This window comes from Cygnus atratus, chromosome 8, assembly GCF_013377495.2.
Source record: "Cygnus atratus isolate AKBS03 ecotype Queensland, Australia chromosome 8, CAtr_DNAZoo_HiC_assembly, whole genome shotgun sequence".
NCBI lineage: Eukaryota > Metazoa > Chordata > Aves > Anseriformes > Anatidae > Cygnus > Cygnus atratus.
Genome location: NC_066369.1, coordinates 6,140,675 through 6,168,633, shown reverse-complemented (window position 1 = coordinate 6,168,633; position 27,959 = coordinate 6,140,675). Strand labels below are relative to the sequence as shown.

General features: G+C 39.3%; 1 protein-coding gene across 3 annotated transcripts in view; it reads left to right on the top strand.

Annotated features, from left to right (window-relative positions):
* NR5A2 (nuclear receptor subfamily 5 group A member 2) overlaps positions 1-27,959 on the top strand; it is a 90,474-nt gene that overhangs the window by 8,798 nt on the left and 53,717 nt on the right. For 2 of the 3 annotated variants that reach the window (XM_050712240.1, XM_050712241.1), the window contains exons 2-5: positions 370-507; positions 1,955-2,073; positions 3,324-3,465; positions 6,167-6,813. In XM_050712240.1, the coding sequence (XP_050568197.1) occupies positions 370-507; positions 1,955-2,073; positions 3,324-3,465; positions 6,167-6,813 (1,046 nt within the window). Of the gene's footprint in view, positions 1-19; positions 508-1,954; positions 2,074-3,323; positions 3,466-6,166; positions 6,814-27,959 lie in introns of those variants that run through there. The other variant, XM_035537594.2, reaches the window with a different exon arrangement.

Sequence of the window (27,959 nt, the reverse complement as noted above, 5' to 3'; positions counted from 1 at the left end):
CACCAGCGGCGGCAGAGCGCTCCCGTGCACTGTGCCGCTCCGCATGGATCGGGGCGCCGGGCTGCCGCCGCGCTGAGCCCCGAGCGGAGCCGCTGCGGGCTCCCGGGGTCGCCCCTTCCTCTCCTGCGCCCCCCGGCCTTCCTCCTCCTCCTCTCCTCTCCGCCCCCGCCGCCTGCAGCCCGACCACCGCAGCCGCGGGCACCCGGCGGCGCTTCCCGGCGGCCGGGGCCGCTCGGTGCTCCCGCGGCAGCAGGGCAAGGGCTGGCGTGGAGCAGAGGGAGGAAAGAGGAGGAGGAGGAAGAGGAGGAGGAAGAGGCAGCGGCCGCCGAGCGCCCCTTGGTCCAGCTAAATCTGTGCTGCCGTGTCCAGGTGCTGGCGTCGCGGACGGTCACGGAGCCCCCAGCCCGGCCCGCAGCCGCCTTGTCATGCTGCCCAAAGTGGAGACGGAGGCCCTGGGACTCGCCCGGTCGAATGGGGAACAGGGGCAGATGCCGGAAAACATGCAAGGTAAGAGGGGAGAGGCACGGCGCTCCCCCTCCGCGCACGCTCGGCTCCTACCCCTCCGGCGGGGCGCCCCTTCGTCCTGCCAAAAAGTTTAGGGCCGCCGGCTCCCGGCGGTAGCCGGGGGGAGCCTTCCCCGGGACACCGGCCGTGCTCGCGTACGCCCGGCGAGGGGGGCTCAGCCCCCGGGCCGCCCCAAAAACTCTCGCCAAGTTGTCGGCGACGGAGCTGCGGGGGGATCGTGCAGAGGACACCCCGTGAGCCGCCCCCGGGGCCCCGACAGGCACCGGGCTGCCCCCCGGGCGCAGCGCAGGTGGCGGCGGTGCGAAGCTTCGGGATGGCAGCGGGATGCCCGGGCTGGGAATGCCACCGGGGGGCAGCGGAGCCCCCGTCCGAGGGCTGCCCCGGGGGGGGTGGCTGCTCGGTGCTCGGACCCTGCCCGCTCCGCCCACCCCCGCGGTGGAAACTCCGGTCCCGGCCGCTCTTTCGAAATTCTGCCCTCTCCTCCCGGGACCTGCTGGGAAGCCGGGGAGGGGTGGGTCGGGGGCCGCGGAGGTGCTGGGGGCGGCCAGCCCAGCCCAGCCCGCCCAGCCCTCCGCTCCCCTGCGGAGGAGGCTCGGTGCCAGGGCGAGGCGCTCGGAAAGCCCCTGCCTTCCCACTCGGGTTTTCCTGCGAGGAGGGGAACTCGCTCCCAGCGCCCGGGAGCAGAGTGGGGGGGGGGGGGGGGGGGGACCGGGCCGGGCCCTCCTCCTCCGAGTCCTCCCCGGGCTCTGGCAGGCGGCGGGTCGGGCCGGACTGCGGCCGCTCCCCTGCCCTGAGCCGCGGCGTGCCGGAGGCGGCAGCCCGGGGGTGCCGCTCGCCTTGCTCAGGAGCCCCCCGCCGCCGCCGTCCTTGCCCAGCAGGACCCCACCGGCCGCCCCCGGAGCCCCAGGGGCGAGCTGCCCCCAGCCCAGCTCGCCCCGAGCTCGCCGCTTCGGCGAGTGGGTACCCGGCGGGGCTGCGGGTCGCGCTCGGGCTCAGCAAATATTTGCGGGCTGGCGCTGAAAGAAAACTTGAAAGGAAACGAACGCGGTTACTGGCCTCCGGCGGCACTTCCAGCTTTTCGTCCCGCCTTTTTAAAGCTCGTCCTCGGTTACTTTCGGATTTGGATGAATTCAGTTAGTTGGAGATGCCGCAAACTAGGCGCTGGGTCGCGGGCGCTGTGGAAATGTTAATATTTAGAGGAGGAAGGCAAGGAGCTGGTGGGGTTGTGTCCCACCTGCCAAGTATCACGCGGGTTTGCAGTTGGGGAAAAGTTACGCGTTCCTGTGCAAGCTCCACTTTTAAAAATAAAACTTCTTGCAGTTCGCCGTGGCGTGCTTAAAGAGGACTTTCCCTCTAGACGAGAACAGTTGCAGAAAAAGCGAGCTATTCACATAACTCTAATTGAATGTGCTATTTCTCCTTTTCCCAGTGTCTCAGTTTAAAATGGTGAATTACTCTTATGATGAAGACCTTGAGGAACTGTGTCCAGTCTGTGGAGACAAAGTGTCTGGGTACCATTATGGACTTCTCACCTGTGAAAGCTGCAAGGTTCTGTACCAATTTCTTCATACAAACAGAAGTACAGCCCCAAAAAAGTTCCAGACAACCAGGAAAAAATGATAATTGAAAAATACAGATGTGTAGTAATTTGGCTTACTTCTGATGTTTCTTGTTAGTCACATGAAAAATTAACTACCAAAGCATTTATGCTTGGTGAGATCTCATTTGTACAGATGGAAAGAAACAACTTGGACTGGCTTGGATTGGAGCTTTATCACTGCTTTTAACTGTTTTGCTGTTGTAAAGTGATGTAGTTAAAGAACACCTTTCCTTCCTAACTGTCCTAAATATTGATTTTAGTTGATTTATATACATTTAGAGCATTGCTGTTCCTGGAGGATAAAGCAAAAAAGTATCCTCAATACAGATCAGTTTTGCGAAGTCTAACGCAGCTTTCTTAAGAATTTTCATCCTTCAACATTATCATGTAGATTTCTGGAATTATGATGACCTTGCACTTTTTTTTTTATACAAACTATATACTCTCAGAGCTCATTTGACACAGTCAAGTAACTATTGTACAATTAAATTACTAATTTTGAGAATAAAATATTTGTTAATTTATCTTCAAACGTGAGTTGCATTTATCTGAATGATTCTATTATACAAAAGTTTAAACAGTTATGAATTTATAGCATGTCAAATTTGTCGTGTAAAAATGTTTTAAGTTCTTTGCAATTTTTTAAGTAATGCACTGTAAAGGAACCTCCTTTGCCAGAACAATGCAATTTAAGATATTTAGTGGCATGGGAAAATTAACTTAGCACATTTAAAAAAAAATCAATGAGAAATGAATAACAAGCACTTATGCCTTTAGCATGCACCATTGGGATGTACATTAGCAGGAGGTATTCTGTATTTGTTATCTTTGCCATAGTGTTCCTACTTATTTCATATACAATTACTTTCCAGGGAACACTTTAGTTGTTTTACAATTATTAAGAAATACAAAAGGAGCTGGTCAACCTTTCTACTGCTACCACTGTTAGGGGCACAGGAGACTATAGCCAGTCTTGTTAAGCTTTGACGTAAGTGTATAAAACATACCCCTAATACAGGAAAACCTCTAGAATCTGGTGGTTTTCTCCTGGGTATGGCTCGCTGTAATTTAAAGTAAACCGTATAACTTCAGAAGTTCTCAAGTGGTATATAAAAAATAGGCTACAGTGATTTCTATAAAATAAAATGCTGAAACACTGTTCAAGCAACAGAGGCTAACTTTTGTTTCTGTCATGCAGGGATTCTTTAAGCGAACAGTCCAGAATAACAAAAGGTACACATGTATAGAAAATCAGAATTGCCAGATTGACAAAACACAGAGAAAACGATGTCCTTACTGTCGATTTCAAAAATGTCTAAGCGTTGGAATGAAATTAGAAGGTAAGCCTTATAAGTTTTGCTTATATTGTCAACTATAGATTAGTTTCTGAAAAATAAGAGGATTACATGTGTTATGATACATACTGGTTTATAAAAATTATGCTATGTATTTATCATGTTTTTGAAGTTGTAGTAAAAGGTGACTTTGTGAGGTCAATGAAATTGTTGCTCTCTAAAAAAAATCTGAGTAAATGGAAAAATCACTAAAGCCTAGTCAAAACCATAAACTCAAATTTCATATACATATGTTTTGATGTTAATATTTTTGAGCTTTTGAATGAAGGGATCTAGATAGTATGGAAATTAGTTTTGCAGCTTTATAAAAAGACAATTTAGGTTAAACATGAAATAAAAAGAGTCCAGATTTTAAAAAGTCATTGTTAGAGACAGTGATCCAATTTTATTTCTATTTTGTCTGGGGTTGTTTGCTTTTGTTTTTTGAATAATATTATCTTGTGATAATATGGCATAAGTGAGAGAAAATACATGTATTTCTCACACTGACTTGCTTTGGGATTAAAGAACAAAATCGCTTAAATTGTCCTATATTTGTGATGCTACACCTCAGATGTTAGCACTAATGAAAGAGAATAAGAATTTTGAAGTATATTTTTTGACTTCATTTGGCTCTCTCAGGTACAGAGAAGAATGAGAAGTGTACAATACCCTTTGAGATAATGGAATGCACAATTATCATTCTGATTAAAGTGTGAGACTCATATACACAATTTTAACTTTGATATAAAAAAATACTAAAATTCAGATTTCACAGCAAATGGCATTTTTGCTTGACCAAGGACAAGCTTATAAATTCCTTATCCTTAAAATCATACTGAAATTGCATTCACCTGAGACTTAAAGGAAGAATCAGACCAGTAAGGGATAGAATAAACCTTTAACAGAACTATGCAGCATAAGCCCCAGTCACCTGAGTTTGGCAACGGAAATCTGTTGATATAACTGAAGATCAACAGAATACTCAACCTCCTGCAGTCTGATGAATTCAACACTACTCTAATCGCCCACGAGACTCAGCTAGCACTGACACTGCACTAAACATTCTGAATCCCACAGTATTCCAAATTCAAACAGTAAAATAACAGGACAATTGGAATCCTTCTCTCATTGTTGACATAAAGAATGAGGACAATATCTGTAACTACTGCTACTTCTAACACCTCTCAATTGCTGGCAACAATACAGGACCAAATTTTGTGCTTCTGCAATTACATGCAATACACCCTAATATTTGTAGGAGTTACATGAGAGTATTTGCAAATAGAATTTGGCTTACAGTTGTTAATTCTAGGATACTTGGAAGGATACTGTGTATACATATTTAAAGTTAATTACATTTAGCAGCATGGTGATTTAATTATTTTAAATTCCTGCATTTCACTCAAAATCAACATTTAACAGCAATATTAGAAGCATTTTTACTATAAATGTAAGTATAGTACATGTATTTTTAAAGATACTTTAAAAACATACTTTAACTTCCTTAGCTGTACACCTTTTATGTACACATACAACTTTTCCTCTATTTAGAAAATCAGAAGAATGTGTACTTCCATAATTGTAAATGCTTGTGACATTTATATGTGTATTTCCCTGATAGTGATATATATAGCCTTAAAGTCTAGTTCATAAATTACCATGGACCAAAAAAATCATTAAACGTTAAAGTCCTTATGATAATGTACAGCATTATGTGTTATCTAGCATTCATAATAAATTTTTAATGTTCTACTAATCCCTAAGATAAAAAGCTCAAGAACTTAACCTCCAGCAATCTCAGCAGTCTCAACATGTCACCAGGTTGTCAAAGGTTCCTCTTTCAATCTAATTGCCGTTGGGCAAGGTGGGCTTGGTGGGAGCTCCTCGCTAGACCATTACATATATACCATGGTGACAGACACTGCTGTGACAGAGACCACCAGTATGATTCCCAAGGCAGCTGTTGAAGTGGATTTGTTTTAATTATTTCTAATTCCAGAGACATTACAAGCCAGAACAGTGCCAATAGTTTGTCACTTCCACCTTCTACATGGAAGGCAGCGAGCTGACAGCTTTCTCTCTGCATGTTCCAACTGCAGCTAAACATTTCTGTAAAGCTGTTCAGATACCTAGATTTTTTTTTCCAAGTTTTACACCAATCTGAACAGAATCCTCAAAAGAAAATATTTCCTTTTTTGCCAAGAAAAACATATTCCCCTTTGTGACTATTGAACATTTCACAATTTACGTTTCAGATGTTTTGCTGCAGTGGAAGGCAGTAACAAAATGACTATAATGAGACAATGGGGTCCACTGGATACATCTCAGACAAATTTTGGACATCAGCCCTTGTTTCTTAAGGACATAGTAGCTTGACGTAAAACCAAATATACATTGAGATCTCCACATGATCCCATAGCAGGTGTGAAATTCCTGTAGCCAACCATTGTGTTTGTCCCTGTCTCCTAATCAATGTAAAGAGCAGTTCTTTCATGTTAGTGACATGCATGTGATATTTAAATTACCTGAAGAAAGTGACATTTATTAAATCTTTTTTTTTCTTCAGGAATAAAAGTGCTACTTTGAAATTGAAAAAAAATCATGGCATTACATTTTTACATTTCTGCTCTGTCCTACTATGTTTCTTTAAAGCATCTTGATTTCAAGTTTTCGTTACGATTTACTTCCTTCTCTCCCCTGACAGCTGTGCGAGCTGACCGAATGCGTGGCGGTAGAAACAAGTTTGGACCAATGTACAAGAGAGACAGGGCACTGAAGCAGCAGAAGAAAGCTCTTATCCGAGCAAATGGACTTAAACTGGAAGCCATGACTCAGGTGATCCAAGCAATGCCAACTGACCTGACAATATCCTCTGCGATCCAGAACATCCATTCTGCCTCCAAAGGCCTACCTCTGAACCACACTGCCTTGCCTCCTACAGACTATGACAGAAGTCCCTTTGTAACCTCTCCGATTAGTATGACAATGCCACCCCACGGCAGCTTGCAAGGTTACCAAACATATGGCCATTTTCCAAGCCGTGCTATCAAGTCTGAGTACCCTGACCCTTACACTAGCTCACCAGAGTCAATAATGGGATACTCATACATGGATAGTTACCAAACAAGCTCACCAGCAAGTATTCCACATCTGATATTGGAACTTCTCAAGTGTGAGCCAGATGAGCCACAAGTCCAAGCTAAGATCATGGCATATCTGCAGCAGGAGCAAGCCAACAGAAGCAAACATGAGAAGCTCAACACATTTGGGCTTATGTGTAAAATGGCTGACCAAACCCTCTTCTCCATTGTTGAGTGGGCTAGGAGTAGCATCTTTTTTAGAGAACTCAAGGTAGGTAACAATCTTACATTATATTCAATTAAGAACAAAAGATAATTTTTACAATGTTGTACTTCGAGTAAGAGAATATGGTTTGTCTTTTTCCCCAAGCATCTCTAATTTATTTGGCTTTAAGTAGACAGATTATTATGAGGAGAAATTTGTACTTGTCTTCCATCTGAGCCTGTAATAAGCTGTATCAAAGAGATTCAAGTTTCAGTTCATCTCTTCTGTATTTTGCTACTTATCACAATTATTAACCTCCATAGGGGCTAGCGTGAATTTTACTCCTTCCTTGTCATCCTTTCTCTCTGACTTGTATTCTGAGCTGTAAGCATACTTGTTACACCGTTCTACACTCATTTACAAACTTATGTTATTATCTCAAGTAACACAGAAAGGAACCCTATTTCTGCCATCTACGTAGACTATGTGTATGTCCATATTGGAATATTAACTTTCTCACTAGGATATTAATGTGTGTGTGTGCACGTGTGTGTAGTTAGCTATGAAGGCTAAGTCCTAAGCAGGGTACACACAGAACAGAAAGCAAGGAGGAAGAAATTACCTTAAGGACTTCTTTTGGTTCTCATCACCACTGATACATTGGGGATTCCTGTAATCTACACTGGCTACAATGACCTTTAGGTGCACTAGGAAGTGGGACTACCCAATAAATCCTTATGCACAGCTCTCTGGTGGCCAGAAATTCCCCCATATACATTCGAGATTATTCATTAAGGCAATTTTGTGGTTTGTTGTGGTCAGCTCTGACAGAAATATTAAGCCAAAAATTTTGAATCAGACAATAGAGAAACTACAGTTTTTAACCACTCAATGTAGAAGTTAGCTCTGGAATGAATAAAAGATCCATCTCAAAAAAAAACACCACAATAAGATAACAAATGTAAATTACATCTGAATTTCCTTATTACATTGCCAGTCACTGAATCTCCTCCTGCAACAGGGAGATGTTTTTTGCCATAACTATTTGCTGCAGAACTCTGTAAATTTGTGACCACCCATAACTTCTTAGTTACTCTTGTGTAATAAAGGGAAAATACAATATCCAAATACAATTACTGTAGAAGTTCACTGAGAAGTGAATCTATATGTATCAAGCACAGAGAGATCTCATTAAAAATCTGCAGTCAGGATGCTTGCCACAACAGAATTTCTATCATAACCATAATGATGCAGAGATGAAATAAAGCCCATGATTGCAAGAAAAGCTGTGTATGTTGTATATACAATGCCAGCTTCTCTCAGACTTTTCCATACGAATAGTTGCAGGAACCATTATAAGCTCAGCATAAAGAGAAATAAGGGACAAAGCTTACTCAGAGGGGAAAGAGAAGTTGGATTAAAAAGTGGAGAAAACTGTCACATCTTAGTTTGCTATTTGCTTTTTATAATTTTTTAGGAAGCTATGCTGCTCGTTTTAAGTAATTTAATGATTAGAATTACAACACGATATATTTCCAAGAGACTATGTCCTAAAAATCAGGGACCAGATCTTTCAACCCATACAGTACTTCAGTCTGGAGTAACCGTTTTAAAAATTACTGAGATTTGCAGAAGATACTGTTCAGTGTAAGAATTTTAAGTTAAGATCTGCCTTAAAAATCACAGGTATGATACAAGCGATAATATGAAAAGATACTTAAGCAACATTTACTTTTTGTGGTTCTACTGCTTCATCTGTAGGCAAATTTCATATGCGTTCAACATGCTATGCTGGTAACAGTTCTAGAGATGGTCTTCACCTCCAGCCTCAGGCTGGTTGATATTCTTCAACTAATACATGCTTACTACTACAGACATAAAAGACACAAATGTTTTTCATGAAAGTTTTGATCAACTGCTCCTAACTTTGGTAGTATACATGTACTACCACATATATACAGACTTCTAGAAATTCACTATGTATGAAAATGGCCAGTGAATTTTTTCCACACATTTGTAGGAAGCATCAGTTTCATCATATATTCGTACCCCTATATATACATATATGATTTTTAATTGGACGAGCTCTACTAAACTGCACAGCATTCCAGAACAATGTCAACACATTTGGAAATCCATCATTTAGGGACTGGATAACACAACACTAAGAATTTTAAACTTCTCAACTTCAAAAACGTGAGGTTCTCAAAACACATTTAGATTAGACTCTACATTGTTAACAGCACCAGGTAACACCATCTCTTAGCAGCAGAGAATCAGAATTAAACAAAGGATTTCCAAACCTTTCTTGAATATGGCCCTCTTCTGTCCATCCATGCTGTCAGCTCCTTCTGATCAAGGTAGGAAAAGCAGCTATTTCAAATTGCTCTGGAGGACATGAATCTGTGGGAATTAAAAAAGACCTAAGTAAATGACAGATTTTAAATGAAGAAGGAAGGGAAGAGGCAGTTGTGAGGAAGAAGCAACTAGATTTTCAAATCAGCTAACTTTGTTCCCTATCTACACACAGCTGAGAAGCATGTATTTGCTTGAGAAGACACTTTCCTATTATTCCTACTTGTCTACACAAAGACTACATCTTCAGATGTCTTCCAGATAAGATCGGTGCATTAGCAGATCTGAGACTAAATTTTTAAATGACACAAATAATGAAATAAAAAAGTATACAAAGGTGGTTCATATGAAATTCAGAATGATTTTGTAATGACAAATGATTTCCTTGCACAACTGGCTGTGAATTACTGAACAGTATGTACACAGTTCTCTTCTGTATCCTTTCGCTTCATTCTAAAGAAAGAAATGTGTAGGACTAGGTTTAATTCATATACAAGGGCAAACATTTTCCTTTCTCCTAGACACTTAGACATTTGTAGCTAACAGAGTTCAGGAGGTATCAAAAGGGAGGAGTACATGATGAAAAAATGCTGTCCCAGACTATCAGTGGTTTAAGCCACATTTAGCCTAGATATACTCTAAAAACAAACAAACAGTGAATTACAGCTTTAAAGCTTTTTCTTTTCTTTCCATTTGTCTGAAAATTGATTTTTTTTAAAATCTCAAGTGATACTAGATGTTTTAAAACAACTTTGTTTCATGAAGCTTTTATCAGTATATGTTTATTACAATTTTCACATCTGTTGTTCTACAAATTGTCAACATGTCTTTTGGAATGTGTTTGTACGTGCTATATGCCTAAGTCAAAATATTCATCAGCCAGAACTAGCTGCAACATTTCACAGAACTGTACCCTTATCTGAGTTTTAAAAATATGTAATGTAATGCTTATACTTGCTAAAGAGCAAGATCCTTCTACATTCATATTGGATATCAGAAATTAACAGAAGTATTAATGAAGCAAACTAGTCAGGGTGAGTACCAATGCCAGAGCAAGATCCAAAGCAGACGGGTGCAATCTAGTAACTTTGACTTGAACACCTGCTAAAATCTCAAACATACATCTATCTTGTGAAATCAGGGTACTCTGTCATTAGAAATTACATGAGAAATTCTCCTTTTGACTACACATAATGCTTACTTACTGATCAATAGAAATGTTTCTGTATAGTTCTTTAGACACAGATGAAATAAATGTGCCAGTAAAACAGTGAAGAAGGCCTTTGTTGGCTATTTTGGAGTTGCTGAAAGCTCAGTAAATATAACAAAGATATATCCATCTTATCCTTAGCTATGAAAGCTCAGGAATGCCTTGGGGATGCTAGATTTGTACCCAGCTGTCTTAGTCAGGTGAAAGGTCTTTGTACAAAGCTAAAAAGAAAATATTGCAAGAGTTTCTAGAGTCCAAAGGTTACCTGGCCCCAAGAAAGGATGCAGACAGTTCCAGTGGACTGGTCTTTCCTCATCAGCTCACATCAGGGAAAATTCAACAACTACTTCCAAAGTATTCCTCAACCCATAAAAGAAAGCTGTATGCTTGGTGCAGAAGAAAATAGAACCTGCACTGGAGAACGGTCCTCAGAATACTTTCTTGTGGCTGAGGATCAGAAAATTCACTAAACATTGATAATTACAAAAAAGGGCTTAAAGAATTTGTGACTCACCAAAAAAAAAAAATCTACCTTGACTTATTTGGCTATTTTAGAGAGAATGTCATAGGTCAAAGTACTATGTGAGCACAAACCCAATTAGTGAATGATTGCAGGAAGGGCCAGCATACTTCACATTAAAGAAGCTCATCCTAAAACTATTCACTGAGTTTGCAAATTGATTTAGACCATTCACTGATGTCAGACTGTATCAGTTCTGGGACAGACTCCTTGCTATAAGCACAAATTTGTCTATGCTTGCATTAGCTGTAAACGTGGCCTTCAAAGAAACAATGGTTTAACCAGATATCTCAAAAGGATCCTATCTTGCAGGACTTCTACTGTACAATGGAAACAGATGTTTTCGCAGCTAAAAAGCAAACACATGCCTAGTTTTGTATTACATATCCCTTGTAAGCACAACTACATTAGCAGAGTTTCAAATTGTTTCTTAAAGCAGTACAAACTTAATGTAAATAGGGTCAGCAGAACTACTGGTGTCTCTCTCTCTCGTAATATGCCTTTAGATAGCTACAGTAATAATAATACTCAATACATCATGGTTAATTTCAAACTTCAGTCTTCATGAAATTAAATGGCAAGAAATGCACAGAAAAATAAGATTTTCAGTACAGAAATTGAATTATTAAACCAGATAAATACAGATTAGGGGAAAAAATAGGGGGTTGGCATTTTTTTGTTTTGTTTTGGTGGTTTTTTTTTTTGAGAACAAGTATCAGTAATGGAATACCTTAAAAGTTCTTTTTCAGGGTGATGAAAGCTTGATACATTATTTAGACTTAAGTAATCAAAGGCAATTTGATAACTTCAAGTGCTTTTGGACTTTGTAACACACATTTATCAGGACAGGAAATGTAACTAACATAGCTGATGAAATAAAACTGTAGTGTTTTTTCAGTCAGGGAAGCAGCCAGAAACTGAGGTTCAAGATTGCCCTTAGTGTCAGTAGTCAGACTAGAGAATATGCTGCCATATGTAGTTACTGATTTTTAGTCTGGTTTGAGTGCATTTGGATCTGAAAAACACATCACCATTTTCCTCAAACATTAAAAAAACGTTGGGGTAAACAAAAGTATTCCTCTCACACAGCTAACATTCTTTGCATTAGAATCATTAATTTAACTAAATACCCTTGGATTGTGAAAGACAAGTGTTCATAACAAGCACATTTTGTTTGAAATGTGGAAAGACATAGTAAAACAATTGCTATGGAAAGAAGCCTCAGCACAAAAAAGTGTTTAATGAAGCACGGGATTATACCTGCCACCCTACTGAACCTTGTAGGGGAACACTCTGTTAGAAGTTAACTTCATGATCATCTTCTTGATCTCTTCTGAAGAAAGTACATGACTAAATGCAGTATTTCAGCATACAGGCATGCCATTTTGTAGCCTTTCTAAACAGCTTTTCACTGCTAAGCCTCTGGCACTTTTTCTAGGGGTAAAAAGACAACATTCTCCTATGTCCATTCATGTCAAAGCTGTGTACTTTCCTGCTATCAGAGGTGACAACATCACATGGTGGAGTCAGATTGAATTCAGTCACCCTGGATTTAGTTACTTTTCAATCTCATGTCTGATGTTCAGCATCAGGCTGAGATTATGCAGTCATGCTTCACACAGGTGATTTTTTTGTTTGTTTGTTTTAAGTCCTACAATTGAGTGGATTTGCCATCATGCGTTCACTATAGCAAATTTACACAGGCTCCCATGAACAGCCATGATGCAATAAGTGTTTTATTATTTATTGTAGACAAAAATTTGAGGGAGTAACACTTCCAAAAGTTGTCCAGCCCATCCTAATGCTAATAACAAGAAAAGATGTAATAGGCTGTAGCATGGCCATGGGGAGTTCTGTACCTACAGCCACCCCTGCCACACGGCCTGAAGCACACACCGCAGCCTTTACAAAGGAGGGACAAGACACACTTGCATATTTAGCTGCAAGTTGGAGCCATATGATATAAAAAACAGAAGTTTAACATTACAAGTTACTTTTTTTCCTTCAAAAGTGTAAGTTCCCAATTGAAGCACAAGATAGCAGTGAGCTGCACCAGTAGAAAGATTAACTGGGTACACTACCAAATGCATATCGCATTGCTGTAGGGCAGTATGAAGACAATGCTGTTCAGAGCTCACATGTTATGGTTAGTCCAAGATAATACTAAATTCTAATAATCAAAGTTGTACTGATGTTACTATAACCTATTGTATTTTCAGACCACTACTTTAAACTGTTATTTTCTGCTGTGATTTCATATTTTTGCTAAATGCTAGAGAGAGCTTTACACATTAAAAGCAAAGAAAAAAACTCCAATCTCTTGGAAAATAATGATGTATTTCAAATTTTGCTCAAGACTGTCAGTTTTATTGGTAAAATGACAGACTTTCATTTGCAAAGAACTCTTTTCCATGTGTCTGCCACGAAAATAATGCCATTTGCACCACCACCACCACCCTTGAAAATTAAGGCATTTCTTAGAACCAGGCAATAAATCTTACTGTGGGAAGAACATAACTCTACTCTGTGGAAGTTGTTCATTCACATCCAATGATTTTGTATGATACATGTATCACTCTGATACAGTGTATGTGTTCATTACTCTTATAATATTTCTGAAAGTTTGCCTCTATACCAAGGCTGTTTAGATTTAACAACATTCTTCTGTTAACCTGTAGACTTTAGAATCACCTGCAGAAAGGATGAAATCCCAGCCATAATGTTGTCACTTACAGATTTCCTATCAATCCTTCCAAAAGCCTATAATATAAAATCATGTTATTTTATAATTTCATATATAAAGATAAGCTGCTCCACATCAAGGGATGATCACCTTTATATATACAGCACTGTGGAGTCAATAGCTTACATAATCCACTCAGCTCTAGGCCTGAAAAATACTGACAAAACGATAACAGAAGTTGAGAAAAGGGTGATTTATGAAGAAAGATTACGAGATTCAAGTTTCCACAGCTTGATGAAACAACAAATACAGCCATATAATAACCATGTAGAAGCACAACACCTGAACAAAACAGACTTCAGCCAGTGAGGAACTGCGCTCTACCTGTGGAAGCAGTAACAAGATGGCTTCCGCAAAATCCAGTCAGACTCATTACTGGAGAAAAGGCCTAAAGCTGAGAGCTATCAGGTTGTACTTTCAGGTTGAACACTCAAAAAACAGGCTGAATGCACTCTACAGCCTTATAGTCACAGAAGCATAGTAAAATACTTAACTCTTTTCCATTTCTGATATTAAAATTATTATGAAATTATTGTTTTACAGCTACATATTGAAGCAGTAAAAGTCGGGGTAGACTGCACTAAAACTTCTTAGTCTGGTATTTCTCAGCTCTAGACTTCAGCCAGTGTGCATTAACAAGGAGATTTTCAGCTATCTAAAACAGAATAGCCTGCTTCCTTCCAGGGAAGTATGTCATTTTATGGTACCCAAAAACACGGCCATAGATTTTTTTTGTTTGGTTGGTTTTGGTCATATATCAAGCTATCACAGTTTGCTCAATTTCATAGCCTCAAGTTACAAGTATTTGAATCCATGCCAGACTGCTTTTAAAAGGAAGTAAAGATTAATTTCATGCTCTGCAAATAAAATGTAGTTGTTTATTTTCTCCACTACAAGCAAAGATGGAAAAAAATCAGCCTCAAAAAGGGTGAGTTTTGGTACAGGAGGAAAGCATATTTCAACAATTAATTTAAATCTGAGAGCAATTCGGGAGATAGCCAACTAAATAATAAACCTTTGGCTTGAACTTCATTACAGACAATCCAAAGGTAACGACTATGTCCAAAATCTGGTACTCTATTAAATGTGTACATTACAAAAATTTTATTAAAGTGACATACAAAGTGCCTATTTCAGCACTCCCACTTTGCCCCACACCTGGATGGAAAGATCAGTTAAAAGCAAACTGAAATGTAATATCACTATCTTTAGAACAGCTTTTAGCAGTCTTCCGTTTTTTTTTTCTTCTAATAAGAATCTTCCAAATTACCACATTTCCAGCCATTTCAGCACACTAACAGAAAACAGCTTTATTCAGACTAAGTCACAACACACTGCCTTACACTCTATCCTACCCCATCAGAAAATTGACATGAAGCATTTGCATTTTTGCCCAGTGGTTATTCCTTTTAATACGCTAAGCCTGGTACCTACTACATACTTCGAACTGCTGGCTCTCTCCTCCAGGTCTTCAGCTTGGATGAGGGCAGGGGGCACGCACAGCTCTCCACACACAGAAACCAGCAGGCACTACTCCTCACAGCCACTGGGCACAAGCCTGCTGCCCCACGCACCAACCAGGGCAGGTCTCAGAGGGCTGCAGGGACAGGGGACAAGCCAAAACAAGGAGGCAACTGAAGTAGTGCTTAAGGGAAGAACCCCACAAGGCAACCTAAAGGGGAACATGGCCTCAGCTGGAGCTTAAATGGTGCCACAGATTGGGGCCAGGTGGGGCCGTTAGGGCCTGCTGCAGGCCTGAGGGCCCTCTTGCACCAGGCTGGGGAGCCTGCCCCACCTGCTGGGCATCAGCACCTAACGCCAGGTGCAAAACCTAAAAATGCTGTGAGCTTAAGGGTCATAGCTCAGCCTCTTCCATACAAGTGTTTTCTCCCTGCTCTCAGATGCTGTGCCATGTTCCTTTTTTTTTTTTTCTTCTCTGAAATGGTTTTTATTTGCTGTTTCGAATTAAGGACTAAAAGTTGTAGCTATTGCCATTAGTACAAACATGTTTGTAGAGCAACTACAGCAAATAAAAGGGCAGGTATAAGAGAGGATTGAGGAAAACTTGGAGAGATAAAGCATGGTTCCAGTATGAAAATGAAGCTATAATTTCATATGAACACCCTCAATGTCTTTTTTCCATTTCTGTAGCTGGTAGATGTTCAGTTCCAGGTGGTTAGGTAAACATCAGGGCAGTCCAAGCAGATAAATATTCAATATTGTCCTTTGGAAACACCACAGTCATTAAAGCAACCATTACAGACACAAAAATAAATAAATAAATATACTAAGATACAAAATAATCATACTGCCATGAAAAAAGAAAGAAATTTAATTTTGTCTAATTCTGGAATTGTCTGTCATACACATCACTTAGAGATGGAAAGAAACTAAAATCTGTTTTCAGAAATTCAGAAATAGAAAAATGCTTTTTTATATCTAAATACAGCTCTTCATTTGTTGAAAGAAAAGTTACTTTGATATTTGTTGCTAAATAAAATCTTGGATCAAGTAATTTTAATTTAAAAATTAGTTAAGGCAACAATAAACACAGGAAATATACATGAATAAAGTGTTCTAAAAGTCAGGCAACTCTTTTAAGACTATAAATATAACCTAAGCAAGGCCACTATAATTAGCAAAGGGTGAACAAAAGAAGACATCCAGAAATAGATGGGGAGGGGGGAGGTTGGGAGGGTGAAATGTCTCGGTTAACCTTATTCAAGTGTTCTTTCCACAGCATAGGAAATGGTTCCAGCTAGCTCATGAGTTCTGTTCGTATTAACTGATTTTTAAAAGGACATTTCCATGTTGTCTGTATGCCAAGGAAATTCTTTTACTGGCATGTTTGCTGAATACAGGAAACATCACCCTGACTAAGTGACACTGGATGTGACGAAGAATTGTGTCTTTATTCTGGTGTAACAGTCAGCACCCTCTGTTTGTCTCATCTGGATACCTTTCAGTATTTATTGGGGAATACTTACTGCAGTCTTGCAGTTTGTCCTGAGTAATGAGCAACGTCAGTGACTGATGGTGCTGAGTCATAATCCCTTACCACTCTAGAAGTAAGTTGTTGCAGCCCCTTACGGGAGGTAGTGCCTGGGCTGTCCGGTCATGCCCGAATCCACCTCATCCATCTTAAAAGTATGGGGAGAGGTGAGTAACAGAGCGCTGGGAACCATATTCCTCTCCACGCGATGCCCAGAATTCCCTGTGCACCTACAACCACTCTCTCTCCTAAACAGGGAGCTGAAGAAGTCAGTCCTGCATATAGTGATTTTCAGCATAAGTCAAGTTGTGCTTATGGGTCCTGTATTGCTTATCGGAAGAAAACTTTACTGAAGATGATGAGAAATTTTTCCAAATAAGTAGTGCAAGTTAAGATATTGAATAGCGTATTTCCAGTTTCACTTAGAGCAACTGCCAGTTTCCTGTTTTCTTCTGTAGAGCTGCCTGGGTCAAGTGTTTAAGTTTCATTTGCTACGTGCTATTTCTAAATCCTCTTTTTCTTATTTATTGTCTCTTCTTTTCCTTTCTCTTTCTTGGAATTATATTAGTACCACAGTCACTATGCCGGCAGCAGTAACTGCAGTTATTTGTGGCCATGGGCTGCACTGACCCACAGTGAGATCTTCACCAACACTTGGTGTGCTTCAGTGACACTCCCTAGTACTCCTTGTGCATACTTTTAGGAAACTGTGAATTTCTTTGAGATGAGAGTTCAGAGTGGATAGTTCAGAAAGGCCTGCAGTCTCTGATCCATCTTGCTACTCCCATAGCTCAATAAAAATCACCCCAAAAAAGGCCACAGAAGTGGCTAATCCAAACTCTCCTTCAGGTAGCAGTGAAATCATCCAGGGAAAATAACGAGAGACAATTGCCCAAAGTCTCCAGTTCTGCTCCCACTTGTCTGTGTAGTTTTAGGGCATAACAACCATGACATTTGAGAGAATTGCAGGAGATGGTAGGGATGCAGTAGAAAGGCTGCTGGGAGGCATGAAACTAAATTAGGTGGTGGTACAAATTATCTAGTGTGCAAGTGGAAGCCAAGACTAATGTCGTAGCTGATGCCCAGGTCACCCTGGTCTAAAATAGTTTCAGTTTCTTTTGTAACCACTCCACAGTCCCTGATGATCCTTCTGCCTATGTATGGATAGAAAAGAAGGAGACAGAAAGACTCTCAAACAAATACTACTGGAGTATTGTTTTGATTGGTACATATGTACTGATATTACACTTATGAAAAGCAAGATCAGGCAATTTTCTGCCTGAGACCTAGAATTTCCCAACGGTGTTTCGCATATTGGCCACATTGTTAAGATTCTACACAGACTTCCTACTCTTTGAAAAATCCAAAATTGCTATAAGGAATAGCATCAAAAAATATTTTTCTGATGCAGGACTTAGACTGTTTATAACAAAGGATAAGTAACAACTGCAACAATAACAACAACAACTTTAAGTAGATATATGGATGTGGCGATTATTTTACTTTGTTGAGACCTGCCGTTCTTAAGACACATAGGTTCTTATTCTGCAGGTGTGGTCAAGGACAAAGCTCCCTTCAGACTAAGAATGAATTTTCAGTGAGAGTATTTGCATTGGGAAGTGTTAGAACTCAAAATGAGTGTTTATATGGCTAGCTCATATGAGGACATTGAAAAGCATTTATTTTTCATTTGCATCTCTCTCCTTTAAGGCACAGTCTTCTCTTCACCAGCGGGAGCTCCACACGTTTTGCCTTTGATTCCCCTCCATGCTGGCCACTCTAATTAATATAAATTTTGGTGGAGTTTCTCTCTTCCTCTTTCTCTGGAAAAGAGAATCTTTTTCAGCACTTTTTTTCCGCACTGGCTGATGTACTTACAGATCAGGTGTGGGAGCATTATCAAACTGGCACTTACCGCCTATCAAGAGTATATCTTCATTTCTTCTCTGTCCCTGCCAAAGCAGAACTTTCCTCCAAACCGAATAACAAATGTTGGCATAACCATGAAAAATATGGCATTGATCATTCTAACAAAGTCACCTCAATTTTGAAAAACATTACTTAGGTCATTGTGTTTTGCTTTATTTTAACAGTAATAGTTTTAGCTAGCTAACACAGTCTTTCTCTGTAAGTTGCTATCATAGTACCTTGGTGCAATAAATGTGAATTAGAAAGATCAGTTATTTCTTCAAGACCAACATTCCCTAGAGCCGCATTGTGCAACCCATACTAAACCTCAGTCTGCTCTGCCTGAAGTAACCGTGCTTTGGATTTCATGGGTACTTTGTATAGGGACACAGCCTACCTATTGAGCAAGACTGGCAGAATCTGGTACTTTGTTTGCCCTGCTGCTTGTTTTATTAAAAACAAACATTTGACATTTTGATCTCAGACTTGCATACCTGCATATACTGAGGGACGCAATGAACAGGAGCCACTTTTCTCCTTCTTCGTAAGAACTATCACATGCGGGTTTCTGTGCTAACATAACCCTCCTTCCAATATTTCAAAAGATACAGAACTTCCCAGCATGATGATAAAGTTTTCCTGTGTTCCAATAATAAAAGTTGAACGTACCAGTAATTTCCAGTTCCTCTGTGGTCGGGCAGCCTGTGAAGACTAACTCAGAAGTACCCAACCTGCAATATCAGTGTGGGAGTCGGAAACAGATGTTCACTGGACAATACAATTTGTTGTCACTGTCGATACTATATGGCACTTTTCCCAACAGAAATTGTTTGTAGCTGGAAAAGAATGTAAGGAATGATTCATGCCCCAAATTACCATGATTATTTTTAAATGTTAAATAGCTCTTGTTTTCTTTTGTTTTAAATGACTAAATTTTGTTTTAAATGACTAAATGATGGCATAAGGACTCAAAAATGTAATTAGTTGGATTTGTAGTATCTGTGTAGTATTTCAACCAATTAATTTAAGTCTTTTTCATCGGCACAAGACATATTATATTATCAACAAGAATCAGCTTTTCTCCTTTAGAGTGAAGGTGCTGTAACGTTCTAAAGTATTTGATGCTCATATTTAATTACATAAAAAGCACATGGCAGCAGGTAAATGGGACAACACATTTTATGTGTATCTGAGAATGTTTATTTATAAAGGTTATAATTTATTACATTAATATAATAATATTTTTTCTAAATATAATAACATCTTTAAGTAGTTTCTTTATGCCCTGGAAATTCTAGTAGGCCATTTGGACATTCAGAACTGATCAAACACTCAAATGCGAAAAAGCCTCTCAGAGTAAAATATAATGCCTAGTCTTGATTTCCAAATTTCATGAATATTACAAAAGTAGATGCACTAGATCATGCTCACTGTTAAAGGCAATGGATTAGGCTAGGTGCTCTTCAAATTAAATATTAATTTTTCAGGGATACATCAAATATATATTATTAAAAAAAAAGGATGTAGAAGTGAAAATTCATAAGTGAAAATTTCATAAGTGAAATCAGGCCTAAATACAAATGAATATATTCAGTAGGAGTCTCAATGAGAGCTAAAGATCTGACTGCCAGAACCCTTGGATACATCACCTATATTTTACATCAAAAAGTAACCCTCCAGGTATTTTCAAAAATGAAGACATCTGGGATCTGAATTGGAGTTCACTGAAGGGAGTGGCAGAACTTGCATATAGTTGCTAACTCTTGTATCACTGGCAGGCTTCCTTTAGACATACAAAAAAATGAAAAGCTGTGTGTAATCACAGGACTCAAATGATTTTCGCATTGTAAAATCAAACAACTGCCTTATTTTTACAAAAAAAAAAAACGTGGTAACACTTCACAGTAATCTTTATATAATAATAATTTTACATTTACTATGTTTACTGTTGCAGTGTTCTGCAACAGAGTAGTTTAATGCTCTTTATCAGGCTCATGTCAATGACATTATCAGCAGTACATTTCTTTTTAACTACTGCAATGATTTAGCCTCAAGTCCCAGCCATAGTTCAACTTTTTCATGCTTTTGGATTTAGTGAATTGTGAAATACTTTAATAGTGGAACCATATCCCTTCAGATGATTTTGCTTGAATTCTATGAAAAATTTTCAAAGTCAGCCTGTGATAAGATAGAATGAAATTAGCTGATTGGGTAGTGTGTAGCACGTGTAAGTGCTGTGCTGAATGTTTGTGTGTGCTTGCATATGTGTATTTTTATATATATTCATGGATTAAACTGAGTTTTTCATCAACTAGGTGTTGGCAAGTGACAAAGTGATTTAGGATTAAGACGGGATTTAGGCTGATCTAGCTACAGTTGTATTTCTCATTTCATCATCATGCTTGGGACACTGTGACAGTTGTGTGGTTTTCTTTTAATTTATGAAATAGACAAAATTAAATGTCCATACCAGACATACCATTAGGTTTTGGGGAGTGAAAAAGAAATACTGCATTAGGTCTTCTTCCTCTGTCTGCACCCAGCAGAGAAGTCCTGAATGTAGAAAACAGCTGGGAAACTTCCTATACAGTACACAGCTTGAAAAATGACTTCAAGTGTTTTTTTTTAAAAATCAATCTGATTAGGCTTTATTTCAAATGACTGCTATTCTGGTTCTGTGGTATGTCTCTTGGTAAAATACAAGTCAATACAGATGTTGTGTTATCTAGGTGCATTACATCATTTTTAATACTAACTCTATTTACATTTTAACTGGCATGACAGTTGAATCCCAGTAAATGTTTTAGACTTCGAAGGCTTCTTATTGCAATACCAGAGAGAGAATGTGCTCATACAAGGTTTTATTACTACTTAGCATTTAAAAAATTACTAGCTTAAAACAGACCCTTTTGCGAAGGTGACTCACCATTTTTGATGTTACAGATTGCTACGTGTTCGTTTTGATCTGCTGAATGAATTCTGCTCTCTGCTGTCAATTTACATCTAGCTATCATTTTGGAAAAGAGCAGCTTCTTGAGGAAACAGATTTTGACGTTTGTGTTGTAGGGAAGATTTGAGTAGAGAGGAGAGCAAACGCGATGGCTTCAATTAGCAGGAGCGCGGCCCACCCTCCGGCAGGCAGAGCAGGCAGCACTGGGAAGGCAGGCGTGCCTGGACCGCCGCTGCCTGCACCAGAGTTAGTTAGAGCGCTCTGAATCTCATCTTTTGATCTCGGGCGATATTTTTCTCTGTTATGTCACAGAGGTCACCTGGCTCATGTGTGACAAACTGCCTGCATAAGTCACAGTGCCAGTGGCAGAGATTTGTAACCATGTCCCTGGTCCATTGCCTTTGAATTATTTCACAGGCCCTCTGCTTTACATTTACACTCTGTCGGAAGATGAACAGGGGAAGGGAGTAAAATCAAGGGCAGGGTCTCATCCTGAAGGACAAGGGGAAACAGGTGGAAGGTTAATGGCCCTGGAGCGTATCCACAAGCCTCTCAGGCTTGATATATGGGCCTCAGGCCTAAAACGGGCATTGGCTTTCAAAGATATATTATTTCATTTGAGGAGAGACATTCTGGAGTTCCTGCATTTGTCTGCTGATAGATGATCCTCTGTCCACAATTGGTTATGGCGTGTGAGTTTTCCTTGGGCCTGCTCCCGTACATAAAAATTTTGCTGAGCTCTCCAACCTTTCACATGCCTTTAAGAATGGGACGTGTGCAGGCCTTTTGGCAGGCTGCTGGATTTTTGTTGCTGCTATTTTCGTAGTTCCTTTTGAACCACGAGGCAAGTGGGGGATGAAAGACACTTCTGTTCATTCATACATAGCTGGACAGGGGTGGCCTCGCGGGGAGAGCATGGGGGAGAAGAAGATGTCAGGAATCAATTATGCATATGTGTGTCTACAGCCCAGACGGAAGCCGGCCTGTCTAATCTGCTCTTTTACGCTGACACATGCCCATGTAAAGATAAAAGCAGGAAAATCATGTATGTGATTTTTACAACCTCTCATTATATCTTGTTTTCACATGCTTGAGCTCATAGGAAAGAAAAAGAGTAGTGATCCTATGCCCTTTTATCAGGGTCCTCGCCACAGCAGTTACATCAGGCACCTCCAAAAAATTAAATGCTACTGGCTGCTTCATAGCCAAGCTGCTGAGGACCTGGGGCCGGATAATGCCTTCTCACACACTGAAAATCTCTGATGGGCTGAGACGAGCAGGGTTAGGTGCAGAGGTCTGATGCTGCTGGCTGCACTAGGGATGTACTCAGCGCAGGGTGCAACTGGCAGAGATGCAGCACCAGCACGATGTGCCATGTACGGTTCGAGCAGGCAGCCAGGCGTGAGTGGAGCAGCCTGGTGGCAAAGGGCTGGTTCAGAGAGGGAGCGAGTTCTGCATGCACCACCCAGCTGGCACTCCCACAGCATCCTCAGTCCCAGCACAACCACAAGGTGTCACAGAAAATCTGGTTAAAAAACAGAGTTTAAAAAAGAATTAGAAACACTTAATGTACTTTATGGTTTAATGTACCCTACTTAACAGCTTGTTAACCAAGTTGTTCCTTTGATTTTATAAATATACTTGTAATAACTGTTACAGGATTGCATTTCTAAGACCCATTACTTGATGACAGCATGATTTAAGGAAAGTGGGGTGTATATTTTTACTACATATTCATTTAGATTTGTTTTAATAACAAATAACTGTTCAGTTTCAGTGGATATATTTTGCTTGAAAGAATTCAACATGAGTTATATTTAAATATCTTCTGGCTTTACCTTTTTTATTTTTCCTGAAGGCATACCACTAAAAAAGCAAAGAAAACACAGTATAACAAGATTAAATATATTGTGCTTTGCTTTTCTCATTGTAGAATTTGCACTTACATAAATAAATTGTGCTAGCAGATTAAATTTAAGCCTACCTCGTGTCTCAGTCTGAAATTGTAATTGAAATGTTGTTTCACTAGTATGTTATTTGAGTAATTAGGTTTTGCTGTCATTGAACCCAACTGCTAAACCCACAGCACCTTGGTGTGAGCAGGATCAGGAGCATGCTGCATTTCAGTCAGTCTCTGTAGAAAATGTCCTGTTGTAATGCAATTATTCTCTCTTCCCTTAGTGTCCTGCAGAGTTTAAGTTAGACAAGTGAGCTAAAGACTTGAGAGACATATTTAGTGTCTACTGCAGCAGTAGGAAGGAAATCTGAGGACTTGTTAAAAGGAAAGATTTAGAAGCAGAAATTCTACTGAGAGAACTGAACAGAGTGTTAGCAGTCAGGAGGATCTGCTTTTCCACTTGTTGCTTTGATAATGGATAAAAGGCTGTCATGAACTGCAGGCTACCAGCTGGGAGCAGATAGAGTAATCCCAGCAGAGGGCTGGCCCCGAACTACACAGGCATTCCTTTAAATCTTAGAGACCGTAGGAAAGTTGTTTTTTTTTTCCCTACCAACATCGTCATTATTCATGATGATGTTTTCCACCCCAGTTTAACACTTTGGTCAAGTAAATCTACTTTACAATATTCTCATGATTGAAATATAAGCAAATATCACATAGTCAAAGATATTTCAGCTATTTCACTCAACTGCCTAGAGATAAATTCCAGAGAACTAGATCAGGCATAAAATAGCACTGCTGTAAGAAACTCTGGTGTTTGACTATAAAGGTGTATTGCACCCAACAGGCAGACAATCATAGGGATGATCTGTAGTGTGTCTTCCCTGTAATCAGTTGCTTTCTGTAATAACCACACTACATAAATGAAATCTAGAGGATGTTACTTGAATAGGAACAGAATGTCACTTGCTAGAAAGTGAGGCAGCATGCCCTCTGCGCGGTACAAACGTGCAAACACAGCAACGGGCAGAACCCAGCAAAGCCACGCACGCTTCACTTTAGTGGTGTGCACTGGGCCACCAAGGTCATGTTACTGACACACTACACATGCAGGATTGAGCTAGTAGCATTTGCTAGTATGTACACAGATGCTTGACTAGAGCTGTGTTGTTTCAACTTGCATTATTCTAGTAAAGGGGAAAAAATAAACAAAAAGAGTGCTTAAAGCTCTGATTGTCATTCTATACTGTTCACTTCAATGATACATTGAGGGGCCTAGCTTACTTTGTATTCTTATGTGTAATTACCCGTATTAAAAAAAAAAAAAAACAAAAAAAAACACAACACTCATTAGTGTTCTGTTCCACTGACTTAATTATACCCCTTAATTAAATCTTGACTAACTGGGGGTCACTGCAGTGTCAGTGGGATTTGTCACTGTTTGTCAGCAGGTGTCTGGTCACATCTATTTCTGGTTTCCCTGTTGCTGTATTCTGTTTAAGAGCGTGGTCTTTTCTACATGCAAAGAACAATTATGCATTACCTTATTGTGTTCAGTGCCTCACAAATTAAATGAAACACTAGTGAATCTGTTCTGTAATACTAGCACTCTCCCAATCTTTACAGGCAGGAGATGGGGAATCAAGCAAATATAAACCTTTTCTAAATAGAGTTTATTACCTCACTTGTGTTCCTTTTCAAAGGCTTATTCTTCCAGCACACAGAGGCCATGGTATTATTAATTTATCAGATAATCTTGTGTTCAACAGGCGTAAAAATGTATTGCAAATAGCAATCCAGGGATACTTCTCCTTTCCCCTACCTCCTAAACATGAAATGAATTTGAAACATGACCAACAAGAACGAGCTAAATCAATACTACATACATAACAAATACAACGTGGCATGTGCTGCTACTGCCATGCTGCGCAGAGTCAGAAGGCTGAGGCTCCCGGTTCAGTGTTCCCTGAATAATTCAGTGGGAGGTCTGCATGTGCAATAAGGGCATAACAGTGCCAATTCCTTCTATTTCAAATTTGCATGTTTTGGGTTCATTATTTTAGAAAGTTACTTAGGGGAAATATAATTCCCATGTTTACACATATAATAGGCACCTAATGTTCATCTGAATAATTGATTAGTCAAGTCAGGCTTTCATAATTAGTTGTTGGCTTTTCAGTACAAGCCCACAAAACACTTGTCAATCTACAGACGTTTTTAATATATTAATATATATGTTATCAACAGAGCTGCAGTCGTTACCTGGAAAGCATTTATTATTTATTCTGTGGAGGCAGAAGAAGCATTTCCATTCTAGGCATGTATTTTCAATCTATTGTACTTACACAGATCATCTTTTTTTTTTTCTTAGTTTTCATGAATGTTCTCTGCTTGTAGGCATTTGCTTACAGTGGAAATCAGAAAGTGGGGTTTTAAAAAAATCCATTCCTGCGTTACATAGACGCTAGAGTGAGAGGTTTCATTGATTATAAAATAATGTGTATCACTTATTTGTACACAGATGAAATAACAGCCACCAAAATACATGACACTAAGAAGTATCCCTAGTGCAACCATATATTCTGTCACCAGCCACGTGCATCTGTTGATAACACACGTGCAGGGATATTGCAGTTATGAGCTGGGGAGCTATGAGGTAAATGGCAAAATTCTAAGATAAACTGTATTTATCATCAACTTCATGGCCTCAGTTGAACTCTACCACCAATATATTTTTTATTCTTTATATTCCTGACCAGTTTTCATGTAGTTGCCATTGAAGGGGAAAAGCACCCTCCTTACTCCAGAAATGTTATATTTTGTGCCCATGATACAAAATTCATAAAACAAAATATTTGATTGTGAAGTCCAGAATAAAACTCATTCATTTGTTACTAGTAGTTAAAGACCTAACTGTCTGATAAAATGACAGGACTAGAAATTGTGTTATTTTACTGGGAAACAAACCACCTTTCCATTGGGATGCAGCATTTACTTCTAGCACTTTTGAGTGTAAGACTGAGTTTTATGAAGATATTATTTATGGAAAAAGTATTTCAGTTCTGCATATGCTATAAGTTTACTTTCCTTTGCTCCTATTCAGAAGAATCACCTTCACTTTAGTGAAAATACGTAAACAACTACTTCTCATCAGTAAGATCACAACAAATGCTTCAAGAAACATGGAAAGTGCTTTCCTCAATCAAGCACCTCCTGAGGCTTGTTCTATTGGATGTGTATTAAGTTCCTTGCTTTACAAGTGGAAAGATGCAAATATAGTACCTGAATTCTAAAAAAACTTTTAAATCCAATACATTTCTAGAATAGCCCTTAGTTTGTTTGGGGAAAAAATGATGTAAAAATCCCACCACAGCAGTAGAAAAAATGGTATGCTTATTTTGGTGGTGTGATTTACCTAATTGTGGTTCACCACTGAATTATGTGGTCTTACAAAATTCACACAACAAAGTTCTTGAGCAATACTACAGCATCTTGTATACTATATGCATTAATGTAGTATGCATATACCCTTTCTCAGTTTCTACTTAAAGATGGAAGAAATAGCAGAATCTCTTCAAAGAAATTCAGTTACATGCCTCCCATGGAAAAATGCAAATATATTTCTAAGGGTGGCATTATAAAGTTCCTCCTCTGCAATACATATATCTTGTACTAATATAAATTTTTATTATCTATTTTTACACCTGTTACGAAGTAATCGAAAATGAAACACTACTGTAAAGAACACAATAAATGTATAGGATTCTGAGCTAAGTTTGCAACTACTGTTTTAATTTTCAGTACAACATTTTGTGTACTGTTAGAATTTCAATCACAGCATTATATTAATAGAAGGATTTTCTACCAGGATATTTTTAAGCACAGTGGTTGCTACCTGTAAAGTATTTATAATTTAGGCTGGTGGGCTAATTAGGGAATTGAGCCATGTGAACAGTTTAATGTCCACATTCTCACTATTAGTGTAGAAAGTTCTCACCAGTTCCCCTGTCTATTAACCTAAGAGTTCAGAAACATTTCCCATTGGTATTGTATGGCTATCTCGGTTCTTCCATTTAGACATTGAAAGAGCATTGTTTCAAGAAATGTTTTACAATTGGAAATAGATGTATCTGCTAAAGAGATTCATATTTCCATGATTAGACAGGTGATCTGATCACAAGGCAGAAAAGAGATCATATAAATAAACAATTAATTAGAAACCTGAATAGGATTGCTAAATCTGTTTTTCTAGGTTACAGTTAAATGAGAAGCATTATGTGAGCTTTCAGATAAACTCACAAAGCTCTTATCTATACAAACCTGATAGATCTGCCATTATTCTTAGTGAATAACAGAAGTTATATCATTCAGTTTCATTAAAAATACATTAATCCTTTTTTAGTAACCTTCTTCTAATTCATTGATTCAATTATACATTGTACAATAAAAATGTTCGGTATAATAAAAATACAGTATTAAAATGTGCTTTATACATAAATATTTCATTGCAATGAGATTATTCAGGGCTTTAAAATTATTAACAATATGAATGTCATGTTCTGAGACAACAAAGTGTAGTTTTGTTTAGCATCTCTGAAACTGTATATCAGAAAGATTAGTCTATATAACAGGAC